Source organism: Panicum hallii, chromosome 5 (assembly GCF_002211085.1).
Source record: "Panicum hallii strain FIL2 chromosome 5, PHallii_v3.1, whole genome shotgun sequence".
In the NCBI taxonomy this organism is placed as follows: Eukaryota; Viridiplantae; Streptophyta; class Magnoliopsida; order Poales; family Poaceae; genus Panicum; species Panicum hallii.
Genome location: NC_038046.1, coordinates 16,980,648 through 16,994,030, shown reverse-complemented (window position 1 = coordinate 16,994,030; position 13,383 = coordinate 16,980,648). Strand labels below are relative to the sequence as shown.

At 45.8% G+C, this 13,383-nt stretch overlaps 1 protein-coding gene and 1 long non-coding RNA gene across 4 annotated transcripts; one reads left to right on the top strand and one right to left on the bottom strand.

Moving 5' to 3' along the window:
• Nucleotides 1–788: 788 nt before the first annotated feature.
• On the top strand, nucleotides 789–2,452 carry LOC112891592. 3 transcript variants are annotated; one of them, XM_025958489.1, is made up of 2 exons: nucleotides 789–1,541; nucleotides 2,225–2,452. In XM_025958489.1, exon 1 carries the CDS (start codon nucleotides 877–879, stop codon nucleotides 1,531–1,533), a length of 657 nt encoding a protein of 218 aa, XP_025814274.1. In that variant the 5' UTR covers nucleotides 789–876; the 3' UTR covers nucleotides 1,534–1,541; nucleotides 2,225–2,452. The 3 variants fall into 3 exon arrangements, 2 of the variants coding, with proteins under 2 accessions (XP_025814274.1, XP_025814273.1); XM_025958488.1 differs by having other exon boundaries at nucleotides 1,664–2,452; XR_003228579.1 differs by having other exon boundaries at nucleotides 792–1,976; nucleotides 2,225–2,426.
• A 6,054-nt stretch (nucleotides 2,453–8,506) lies between these two features.
• Nucleotides 8,507–9,040, bottom strand: LOC112891593. Its single transcript, XR_003228580.1, has 2 exons — nucleotides 8,768–9,040; nucleotides 8,507–8,673 (listed from the first exon to the last, which is right to left on the bottom strand). It is a non-coding gene; the product is annotated as an uncharacterized LOC112891593 (long non-coding RNA).
• Nucleotides 9,041–13,383: the final 4,343 nt, after the last annotated feature.

The window sequence follows — 13,383 nt, the reverse complement described above, 5'->3', positions numbered from 1 at the left end:
GGTCGCCGCCGTTACTGTCATGCGCCTGGTCAGTCCGAAGCCGAAGCCGAACACGAGAGGATCTAATCATCAATACAATCCGCGTGCAGCCGTGGTTTCCTTGCCGTGTGACATCAATCTCGACGCATTCTTCTTGCTATTATTAGTGGTCAACAAATTCATAATGAACATGTAATATCGTTTTCTAATCACTACTAAGTCCATAGAGAAACATGCCTCTTTTGATCGATTCTACATTAATTAAAATTGCAGAGCCGTGGCGAACTAGCATTACACAGCACTCGGTTTTGTTCCCCGGTGATCAGTGGGTATTGAAATTCATCCAAAACCGGCAGAGGCTCCTCATGCTATATATGTATGTAACATCCACCACACATCACAGAAAAAAATCAAAGCAGCTATAAAATATCTAGCTTAGCTGCTCCATCGTCCCAAGCAGCATCGCTAACATCCACCACACATCACGAAAAAATCAAAGCAGCTATAAAATATCTAGCTTAGAGCATCTCCGATAAGTTCTATTTGAGTCCTATAATTTATATTAGGGACATATTTGATGTGTTTAGGGTAAAAAAACCTTAGACTCCAACAGCGGGGTCTCAAATCATGTCATTTAGAACTAATTGGGGAAAGATTGGAGCGGAGGCATTGGGGAAAGAAGTCTCTGTCAGTTAGATTTCGTGGCAAAAGGGAGATAGGACCCAACCAATTGAGTCCTAAATTGATTTGCCAGTTTTTTAAAATAGAACTCCTGTTGGAGACTATTTTTTTTCTTTTAAGCCCTGTATTCCTAATTTAGAACTCCTATTAAAATGCTCTTAGCTGCTCCATCGTCCCATGCAGCATCGCTAGCAAGCAAGCAAGCAGCGCCACGCCATGGCAGGGCCGATCACCCACTTCTCCCATCCCGACCACGAGCTCAAGCTCAGGGACCACTACCACTCGACACACAGCTGCGACCTGTGCGGGGAGACGATCGCCGGCAGCGGCTACAGCTGCCACCGGCTTCGCTGCGGCTTCAACCTGCACCAGAAGTGCGCTACGTACCCCGAGGTCCTGACCTCCTTCTTCGTGCACCCGTGGCACGACCTCACCCTCTCCCGCGCCGCCGACGGCAGCGACGGCGATTCGCCGCAGATGTGCCACGTCTGCCGCGAGGACGTCCCCGACGGCGCCTTCCTCTACCGGTGCGCGCCGTGCGGGTTCGCCATGCACCCGCGGTGCTCGCGGCTGCCGCGGACTGTGCGCAGCGAGCTGCACCCGGAGCACGGCCTCGCCGCCGTGTCCGGGATGGGGACGTGCGCGGCGTGCGGCAAGCCCTGCTACGTCTGGGTCTACCGCTGCGGGCTGTGCAACGTGGACCTCCACATCGGCTGCCTCCACGGCCCCAGACCGTCCAGCCGCGGGATGGGCGACGCTGGTGGTGGCACGGGAGGACAGGCCACCGGGGCGTCGCAGGGTGGGGCGCTCGTGGGATCTATCGTGGAAGCTGGAGCATCTACTCTCATCAACATGCTCGAGTCAAACGATTGACTCGATCGGTATCAAGTCTATCTTTTATCTTTACATGTTTCCAATTCCGCGGCTTTTATCTTTAGCTGTTTCCAAAGCACGCAATGCTTCGGTCAAAATTTTAATTTGATCCAATATGTATCACCAACAGGTGGAGCTGAAGCGTATACGGTAAGAACAAAAAGTAATACTGTATTGTAATCTAAACATACTCAACAAATATACTGAGAACGTGAAAACACAATAAAATCTATGTTGAAAAAATTCTATGGCAGAAAAAAATCAGCCACAACCTATATGCCTACCCTACGGTAACGTTGTTGTGCCCATATCCTTTACGATCCGTTTCCGATCACACCACGCGCATAGCGCGGCTATGATGCTACATGGCGCCGCTGGATTTTCAGTCAGGACGTGAGCTCGATCACACTTTGGCGACATAATAGCATCAAGGCTGGCTAGAGGTACGACCATATAATAATAATAATAATATACGGGTATATATTCGTCTGTGGCAACCTACGAGCATATTTGCTAGTATACTCTAGAACTCGATAATTGGATGTACGGAGTACTGATATCTCATTGGGATTATTACAGAATGTAAAGTGCTGCACTACGCTTTGAACAATATTCAAATACCAAAAGAAGCACCTGATAAGAGACTGATTTAATTACGTATTCATTATTGACATGTACAACTTGGGAGCAGGGGCGAGATGATTCCAGCGGCTTCAGCAAACTCTAGTCGAATTCCTCTTTATGAATGGCAATTGTTTTCTCTAAATAGTACGATAGCATTATGTACAGAGGACCGATGAACTACTATTCTGGCTTCGCTTCTGCTTGCGAGCCAATTAACCCTGGCCACTTTTACTTTATGAGCAATATATATGAGGCTAATTCTTGTAGTACTAACAATAATGTACCTTTGTGCCTATCCCCATTTCAATAAGTGTCCACACTTATGGGTGTAGATTCGAAGAGGCCAACTAGAGGGGTATTAGGTCCAATATTCGGTTCTAAAACTTCTTGTAAGACTTAAATCATAAAACTATAAAAATGTGGAATTAAAACGGTCGGCCGACTACATCTAACCCTGAAACAATGTTACAAACATATGCACACACTCTATGGTGGATGTGGATATGTCAAAATCTGCAATTCTAGAGTGGCATGTGATAAATTATAATTATTATGGCAAGTTAGATTGCTTAAATATAAATTGCACAAAGTAGATAAGCTCAAATAAACAAACAACAATGGAGATGCCAATTTTTTTTGCTCTCGATGACCTGCCGGTCACCCCTTATCTATGTTATTAAGGTGGGCTTAATTTTCCAATCACTCAAGGCAGCACTTTATCTTGAGCTGGTTTGGATAAAAAAAATACTCCACACCTTAATTCTACTAAAGTTGCTCTTCATCCCTCTGGTAAGATTAGCACAATGCCTCTCACAAGCATATCATCCGGATCTTCTCACAAACTTCTCTTGAGAAGATCACTGGATCACAGCAGCACCACACCATCTATGTCGCCAAGGTCATGGACAATGATCTTGAAGCGTCCCCTCATCAGAGGTGACTAAATATGATATAAATATCAGTTCCAAGAGGCTGATAACACATTTATTACATCAGATAGTTCTTTACCGTACAAATCGTCGAGGTAGCGGGCACTGAAGTGCCACTATCAAGAGGGATAATATAAGAACTACAAGCCAAACTAAAGTGCCAACGAAATCTAAGATAACATCAAAGTCTTGCGCCATGGTAAGCTTCCTGTGGAGACCCCGAACCACGGGCAAGGTTGGGTGCAGGACGGCGACCTACTCGACGTCTTCAGGAACGAAGTTCGGATCCTCCTCTGTAAAAACTAGGCAAGAGTGAGTACATACGTACTCAACAAGTCCAACCACACCCACGGAGGGGGATAATAAAAATCATGCACATGATATATCAAGGATAAGGCTAGATAAAAATCATGCACATGATATATCAAGGATAAGGCTAGAGTTTGTTTGCGATAAAGTAAGGTTTTACACATGCAAGGGTTCATTTAATAAAAGAGTTTTCTCAAAATATTTCTGTAGTAATCGAATAATAAGTGGGGTTGATCCTACACAAATGATCCAAGTTTTAATGCTACCGGACTCCACATCCACAGTAGCTCACGGCACAACCGCCGGACACTTTCAAAACAACTCATGCCACAAAACCAACCATCCCAAAATGTCTATTGAAGTGACCATGCCGTAACTCGTTCAATACCGTGAACACGGCTATTCGAATAGATTTTACACTGTGCAGAGGTTATACACTTTACCCACAAGTAGGGTACCGCACTACGGACACCTTAGTGTCGCTGCGGATCCTAACAAAGCCATTACCCACCTTAGCTGAATCTAACTAGCCAATACGGAAGCAACCATGGGGTTAATGACCTATCAACAAAGTCATAACCGGGACATAACTCACACAGATCGTATTCCTTCTCCATGATCTTCCATTGCTCACCAGCTCTCTTTTTGGCTAGCAGAACAACTAGTGGGATTTATGCTAAGCCGTTGCCCACACAACGGTCAAGTAGTTGTACGATAAGTGGGTTAGGCAAGATGACACCTCAGTTCATCCTTACATTGACAAGACGGACATCTCCCAACCATGCTCAACCACAAAGGTACAAGCTCACCAGTGGCATTTCACACAGGAAACACCGTCCATCTCATCAGGTTATATCCTTCTTTTATTTTCCCGAAATCCCATTTTATCTTTTAAAACACTCACACCTTTATTTTCGATAAAACGTGTTGTGGTCATGATTAAAATATAATAAAGGGAATAAAAGATCCTAAGCATATCTAGCAGTAGTTAACGTCCAGCAGAGCAAACCCTATATAGACATTAACCTAGATCATCAAGGAATAGTCATAGCAATCAAGGGGTGGCTATCCAACCATATCTTGCAACAATGCATTTTATAAAACAGGCCAATAGGTTGTGTTTATAAAACTAGGATAAATATGCATCAAAAGATGGGATTGGACTTGCCGTCCTCAAAACCTTCTGGAAGCTCCTCCTCGGTCACACCGTCGGCTACGACACACAAATAATCACACAATAAAAACAAAGTTCGCCGACGAGCTTAAATAAGAGAGGGAAATAGAGAGCTTCGATTAAAAAAAATAGAGAAGACTATTATATTTGTCGGATGTGGATCCTGAGACTTGGAGAAAATATTTGATGCGTGGTGGAGTTTGAAATCGATTCAGAACAAAATATCGCATGAACTGATGAGTTAAAGGTCATTTAGGGAGTAGTTTAAAAGGGCGAGGACCTATTTGTAATGAACTAAAGAGATAGAAAGAGTTCTGGTTAAATATTTGAGAGAGGGAGGTGGAGGGCTGCGGACTGCATAAGGAGGAAAAGTGGAGGGGGTTATGCACAAGTCTGCCTTTCTTCGTCCTCGAGACAGAACAGGAGGGGGAGGGGAACGGTAGGATGGGAGGGGGGCAGCCAGTCCATGGGCGTCGACCCCCTGGTGAATGGCAACGCCCGGGGACGAGGGGAAAACGGAGAGGAGGCCGAGGGGGTCCGATTCCGGCCCTCACCTCGTGCGGAGACGGTCTATGGAGGGCTGTCCACGGAGATGGGTGGTGGCCGGCAATGGTGAGCGACGGCGGCGAGCTGTAGCGCGAGGTAGAGGAGGGGAGGTGCTGGGGCGGTGTGGGCGGAGTGAGGGGCGGCTCGGGGGCTGATTTATAGGCCGAGAGGGAAAGGGGATATGGCCGGCATGGTAGGGTCAGGGCAGTACAGGAACCTCACCATTAATGGCTGCTGTGATGCTCGGGGACAAGATGCAAGCTGTGAGGATGAGGGGACGGGACGTAGACAGGCCGGCGTAGCAGCGGTTCGCACGCCGGCTTGGCGTGCACGGGCAGCAAGCACACAGCGGCACAGCGAGCAGCAGCGGCCGTGGCGGCCGTGGCGTGACGCGGGCGGCGTGATGCGAGCGCGCGTGCACAGCCAGCAACGGGGGCAGCGGCGGGTTGTGCGCTGGCCCGTGCGTGCGCGCAAGGAGCGGGCTACAGCTCGAGCAGGCAGCGGCAGCACAGGGGAGAAAAAGAAAGAGGAAGCCAGCGCCGGGAGAAAAGGAGAAAGGAGGAGAGAAAAAAAATTCTGGGAAAAAAAGAGTTAGAAGAGAGAAATAAAATAGATTTGAACAAAATATGAGAAAAGAAAAGAGTGGACACGCGCGGGGCACCAACAATCGCGGCCGAGCAGGCGCACGCGGCCGATCGCGATACGATGGTGATGCGACGGGACGGCGGGACCGGTGGAAAAGGAAAAGGGACGGGCGGCTCCGTGGAAAAAGAGGACTGCGCGATGTCGGGACGGTGGAAAATCGGGGGGTGGGCTTCGGAAGCTCGAGCGGCAGAAAAGGTTTAAAAGATTTTTAAACGAGTGATTGGTAATGCAATTTAAATAAGATAAAAATGCGGGCGTTACGGATCTTCACAGTGATATGGTGAAATTCCTATTTATTATCTAATGGAAGTGTCATTATCTAATGGAAGTGATGGAATGGAGAGAATGCAGCCTGATGCAAACCTCCTTTCCGTAGATGATCACGAGGTATTTATACTACAACTCCAAGTTCGTTGGACTCAGGAACCTAGGTTCACCGTGGGTTTTGATCTGTGGGCATGGGCACACAATCTGGGCTAGATGGGCGGCACGGCCCGACGCCGGCATGGCACGGCGAGGCACGGCTAGCTAGTCGTGCTGTGCCATGCTGGCATGCCGCCCTAGGCACGGTACTGTCGTGCCGTGCCGGCACGGTGGCCACGGCAGCCCGGCGTTTCCGTGCTGGCCCGAGCCTGACGCCAGCAATACGTGGAGGCTGGGCGAGGTGGTGGCAGCGGCGACATGGATGTGTAGAGGACGGACGAGGTGGCAACAGCAACGGGTAGGCGCAGGGGAGGTCGTCGGAGCTCAGGTGAGGGGGAAGCTGCCAGCGGCGGCATGGATGCAGGAGGCCGAGCGAGCCGATGGCGGAGACGGTTTCGTGCGGGGGAGGCTGTCGGAGCTCAGGCGATTGGGGAGCCATCGGTGGCCGGGGTTCGGGGAGGCAAGGGCGTCGGTCGCTGCTCGGAGGTCAGACTCGCGTGCGAGAGAAGGAGAAAGACCGAGGGGAGGAGAAGGGCGGCGGCTGGTTGGAGGCAGGAGTGACATGGATTAGGGTTTAAGGAGAATATTTATATGAGTGGTTTACCGGCCTAACGGGCCGAACCATGCTAGCTCATTAGTCGTGTACGTGCTGGCACTGCGTGCCAGAGTTTCGGCCACGCACGATACTACGCCGTACCATGCTAGCACTTGACACTATGTCCATCATGTCGGGCCATATTCATATAGTATTTTTTATGTTGTATCTCATGCAACCTATTAGGCATGACCCATTTGGCCATCTACACATGAGGCACGACCTGTTTGGCCATCTACAGGAACGGTCTTCTACCTACGGGGGATGGGTCTAGGTCCACCTGGGTCCTTTGTGGCTTCCAAGATTCCCATCTTTCATACGTGGGCTCTTGCAATGACTGAAATCTTTGCCAATATTAAGCTGGTAACAAAACCCTCCGTTTATTTCATATTTGCAATCATTTTGCAATATATTCCAAAACAATACAGATGCAAATATGGTGCTATTTCAGATGACAATTGGCAGTTAGTGTAAAAGTGAATCCGAAAGGTTAGTATAATGATCAAGCAAAAACACCATTGAACGGATTTGAAAATGTGTCATTAGTGAGCATCACCACACATAAGGTACATTATTCTACTCTATATCATCTTGTATTCTTCATTTAGTTAATGCAGATCACATATAGCCTCATATGGCCCTTTTTCAACGAATTATGGTTTGTGCCCTTCATGGTCCTCACCCTTGACTAAGGCTTTGATCCTTCGGAGCAAAGCCCTTTACATTAATCCTTCACCTGTGTGGTTCATCACAGTCGAGTCTTGGTTACATGTAACCATCTTGCCATGTACAACCACTTTGTGCCTCAAATCTTTAATATCTTCTATTTATCATTTTGATTGCCAATTTGAACTTTTCAATTTCACACTATTTTTTAGTTTCACACTATTTTCTTTTTGGTAATAACTCACAATGCTCATTCTTTTGATCTAAATCAACTCATGATGTCGTCATTAATCACAACCTTAATTTATTGCTCCTAAACATATGAGCTATCAACAGGTTTTTCTCTCCATCCATCCAGTTCAATGAGGGTTGAATCTATCTTTTGATTCTTGGCCGATTAGAAATCCATATTCAACTTTTAGATTGACCAATGAGCTCCAAATTCTAGCTAGTTCAACTACATATCACTACTGCGTGGTAGGATATTCCTCCAGTACTATGTGTAGAACACTCTAACCCAACAATAAATAGCAGTGTCACTCCGTCCATACTTGCGTCGCATAGAAATCACACTATACACAACTAACATTACTAGTTCCCTAGAAAATTATTGAAGTGAAGTGATCTTAGGTACAGATGTACCGTGCCATTCAACTTTTGACTATGAGCATGCAACATTAGTCTAGTCATTTTGTTTATGATTTAGTCCAGTCACTTTTCATTTCGCTCATGTATGGATGCTGCACAACTAAGGCCTTACCTATTCTTGCTTGTACCGATTCCATTAATTTTGGCATGTACGATTATCTCGACGCCTACCAAAATTACCATGGCTTTTTTACTATTTTATATTACTCGTAGATAGTTGAGGATTATGAAAAATGAACACAGTAATTAGCTGATGGAATGATATTGGCATTAGTATAGAGTCACTACTAATTCTTTGTTCTGTATAAGACAAATCATGTAGACTTCATAGTTTTTTGTAATTTGACTTAATATATTTTCACGTATGTGCATTAGTTGGGAATGTAGAAACTCTAAGCATGCACTTGTATTCCATCAGAACAAAGAAGGCTGCTGCAGGCATAAGAAAAAGCACAAGATGTGATCACTATGTCTTTCTACTGATGCAAGGCACAACATGCAGTGAACATAAACAATCGAAAAGGCCTAGAGAAGGGTAAAACTCGCCCTGAGACCCTGCTGATGTAATTCAAGAAAGCTCACTGCAGGTACATATAGGAGAATTAGATGCGCACTCAATATCCACGGCATGAGATCAAGCAAAGGAAGGATCCAAATCAAAATCAGTTGGGCCACCTTCCTGCAATGGGCGTTCCTAGGCCTAGGTCACCGAATCCATGGCCGCCTCTACACTTGCACCGGAAGAGCAAGAACTGATGGATCAGGTCCTGGCACGGCAGATTCAAAGCAGCACAAAGAGGAGTGTGAGGTTTGCGACGGGAAAACAGGAGGAGGAAGGGAGATGGGGAATCAAAAGGTAGGGTTCGTATCCGGGGCGAGAGGAGAAGAAAGTGGGGAAAGATATGCAGATGGTGCCAGGAGGGGGAACTTATCTCGACATCGAATCCCGGGAGCACGCGCCGATAGGACTGGCCGTCTTCACCAACTGCTCCGACGGGGGCCGTCCTCGCGAACAGCGCACGCGCGTACGAAGAACGCCACGCGTCCCCGCCTGGGGATTTGTTATGACGGGGGTCTGGACGGATCAGGCGACACGCCTGCACGGCCTGGTGCGCCTCGCCCCCTCGCCTCCTTGCGTGGCGTCGCTAGGATTTCAGTCTCAGGTGGTCCAACTTAATATAATTTTTTAATAACAATATATAAATAAAAAACTTATAGAAACCAATATTCTAAAATAAATATTTTTGCAATTTGCTTAATGTAGTCGACGCAACCACACATGTGCAAGCGTGTGCAATGGCATCATGGTTCACAGGCCTCCGGCAGTCCATGCTGTGGTGTTGTGCTGGCCACAAGCAAGGCCTAGCTGCCTAGTACCAATGTACCTGCCGACGCTAGCTGCTGTCGCTGTTCTTGCTAACGGCTGGGGCTGTGGCTCTGACATTCCGTGCTCTGATCTCAGTCAGTGCCGCACGGTTGCCTCGAGCGAAAAACTGAATGCGGAATAGTGCCACAGCGAAAGGAGGCGACGCACACCAAGGGCGATGTCTTCTTTTTTGGAATCGATCGATCTGAATTTGCTAAACGGGGGGTAACGTGCCTTGGGCTGGATTCTTAGGGTGATCCACGACCCACCCGGACCACCCCTAGCTCCGCCCCTGCTCCTTGCCGGCAGCACCCAGAGGCCGAGGCCGCCTGTCGGTGCTTTACTGTCACGCCCATCGAAAAAGATACTCTCGAGATGGTGAGTTTGTAGGTAGGGTGTCGCCGAGATCGAGAATTCAAAGGTGCAAGGAACAGAAAGTTTAAATGGGTTCGAGCCGTCGGGAGCATAATAACCTACGTCTTGTGTGGTTTGTATTTCCTTAGGTGGTGATCGAATGATCTCCTGCATGAGGCACGAGTTGTCCCTCACGCTCTCCCCTTGAGGAGGGTCTCTGTCCGCCCTTATATGGTGTGGGGGGACAGGGTTACATAGAAATTCTAGTCGGATACGAGCTCCAGAGTCCTACCCGAGTACTTTTCGGATAGTTTTCTATTGTATCCGACTAGTTTTACTACTATATGAGTAGTTCTATTAGGCTACGAGTAGTTACAACCAGTGTAGGGCGTAGGCCATATCCCACCTCTTCTCCTGTGAGCTGTAGACCATGTGTGCAGTCCCGTATGCCCAGGTTTGACACCGCCCACTGTCAAGCGGGCCCAGCTGCGCGGTGGCCTGCCTCTTAGCCGCATGGGGTGCCGCCCGCCCGGTGGTTAGGTGCTGCTGCCGCTTGCGGGGTCGGGCGGGTGTGGCTCTCCACCTCTCCTAACCGAGCTCCGCTGCTGACACTGCGGACCCTCTCTCCTCTCCAGACCGAGGTCCGCCGCTGACACCACGGACCGATGGCGGGCATCGCTCCACCGGGTAGTGACCAATTGCTCCGCTGCCGGACGTGGAGCGCTAGCCAAAGGAATCACTGCGCCGCTGCCGGATGCGCGCTGCGCAACACACGTCCATCTTTGCGCGTCGAATGCGGGGAGAAGGGTAGTAGGCAGTGGATTTTAATCAAGCTGATACAATGACAAATAAATTGAACTTTTAAATTTTAGTTATTTGATAAATCATGCTATCATCAGGGAAACAAAGCTATGTGCTATATTTATTTATAGATTTTGACACTTAGACCTCTATTTTCTTCATCTATAAGCATCCTACCTGGAGTGGAGGAGCTTGCTCAAAAACTAAGAACCGACCAAGAACTAGACGATCCTTGTTCGGAAAGGTCTTTTTCGTTATAGACGCCACCAAGAGAGTGCTCCGCTCCTAATCACTAAGTAGTGTTATTCTGTCTGATGGCAGACTCCATCAATCTAAGGGTTCTTCTCTCCTAAATTTTGCCTACAGGAGGAAATAGGATTCGAACCAATGGTACATAAGTTATTAGCCCATGGTGGAGCATGGGTTGATGGACTAGTTTATTTTAAATTATTTTTACTTTATCTTTCTTGGATAGATTGTGGATAGTAGATTGCGGATGACGGGGCCACCCAAAAAATTTCAAGAAACGGGACCCTAAACAGAAGTGAAAAATATCAATATACACAATATAGTATTAGTATTACATTATTGTTAAGATTTGGTTGACTCTTTTATTAACCTTTTGTTTTTACCTTTTTATGGTCATAATTATATTTTCTAACCTAATTTTTGGAAGACACAACAATAGAACAATAGCTATACTGATGCAAGTGTACATAAAGTTTCAAAACTAACAACCTATAGGAGCAAATCGTGAGTATGTCCATTCGTCGGTATGGGAGAGAAATTGGATTTAGGGTTTAGGGTTGCGTCAGTATACTAAATATGGCTAGTGTTCATTCATCGGTATAAAACACTAGCTAGACATCTCTTGCATAACACAATCAATCACCTCCTATAATATGACTTGTAATTTGTAATAGAGGTGAAAGAATTTCATTGCTGCAATATAACAGCATGGCATGTGGCAAACATAAGAAAAAAGAATTTTTTCCCTTGATCATGATAAAGACAAAATTGAGGGTCAAGAAAATCTCAAAGCATACATAACCACCTGAGGAAAATTCCTTCACTCGAGATAAGACAATAAGGGATGATATTTCTCAGGTCACAACTCTGGAAAATGATTTCCTGATTGCCCCTTTTACAGAAGAGGAAGTTCGAAACGTAGTTTTTGACATGGAACACAACAAGGCGCCTGGGCCGGATGGCTTCCCTGCTGAGTTTATCAAAATTTTGGGAAGTCGTCAAAGGGGATCTGATGCAAATGTTCCACGATCTTCATGCTGGAGTATTACCACTCTTTAGCCTGAATTTTGGTGTCATAATCTTACTTCCAAAAGTCCAAGAAGCAAATCGCATTCAACATTTGCTTGCCAAATGTCAGCTTCAAAATCTTTACTAAAGTGGCCACCATAAGAATGAACTCCATACCGGATCATTTAATAAGTCCAACTCAGATAACCTTCATGCGAGGACGTAACATCATAGAGCATGTCGTCATCTTACATGAAACTATGCATGAATTACATAGGAAGAAGCAAAGCGGGGTTATATTGAAGATAGATTTTGAGAAAGCTTATGATAAAATAATATGGCCATTCCTAATGCAGACACTACGAGTGAAAGGATTTGCACCTAAGTGAATATCTTGTGTTGAATCCATCATTTCGGGCGGAAGTGTTGCAATTAATGTAAATGATGATGTCGGGTCTTATTTCCAAACGAAAAAAGGCCTTCGACAAGGGGATCCTTTATCTCCATTACTTTTTGACGTTGTTGCTGATATGTTAGCGATCCTCATAAAAAGATCGAGGGATGATGGTCAGATAAATGGAGTGGTACCACATTTGGTCGATGGTGGTTTATCTAGTCTACAATATGCAGATGACACAATACTTTTTATGGAAAATGATCTAGAGAAAGTGTCTAACATGAAGTTATTACTTTGTGCATTTAAGCAACTCTCGGGTCTTAAGATTAATTTTCATAAGAGTGAAATATTCTGTTTCGGTGAGGCAAAAGATCAACCACTCGCTATACAGAGCTCTTTGGATGTAGCCAGTGTGAGTTTCCTCTCAAGTATTTAGGGATTCCTATTTATTTTAGAAAATTATCAAATGCCGACTAGAAACAAGTTGAAGAGTATTTTGAAAGATGTCTGAGTAGTTGGAAAGGCAAACATTTATCTACAGGTGTGCGGCTGACACTGATTAACACAGTTCTCAGTAGCTTACTCATGTATATGATGTCCATTTTTGCAATGCTGAGAGGTGTTCTTAAAAAATTAGATTATTTTTGGAAAAGATTTTTTTGGCAAAGTGACAATCATAAAACAAAAGTACCGTCTTACTAAATGGAGTATTTTGTGCCAACCTAAAAATTAAGGGGGATTAGGAATTCATGATCTTGATATAAAAAAACACCGCTTTGCTCAGTAAATGGCTGTTTAGACTGCTCACAACAGATGAGACATGGCAGCAGATATTGCGCAATAAATAAATAAACAGTAAACCTTTATCGCAAGTTCAATCTAAAAGTGGGGACTCTCATTTTTGGGCTAGTCTGATGAAGGTGAAATGAGATTTCTTTCATTTTGGGACATTTATAGTTAAAGATGGATCACAAATTAGATTCTGTGAAGACAATGGCTGGTCAATGCAATGCTGCGTAAGCAGTATTCTTGTTTGTATAACATTGCTCGCCATAAACAAATCACAATGGCAAAAAATTTTAGCACCCTATTTATCAATATATCATGGCGCAGAGA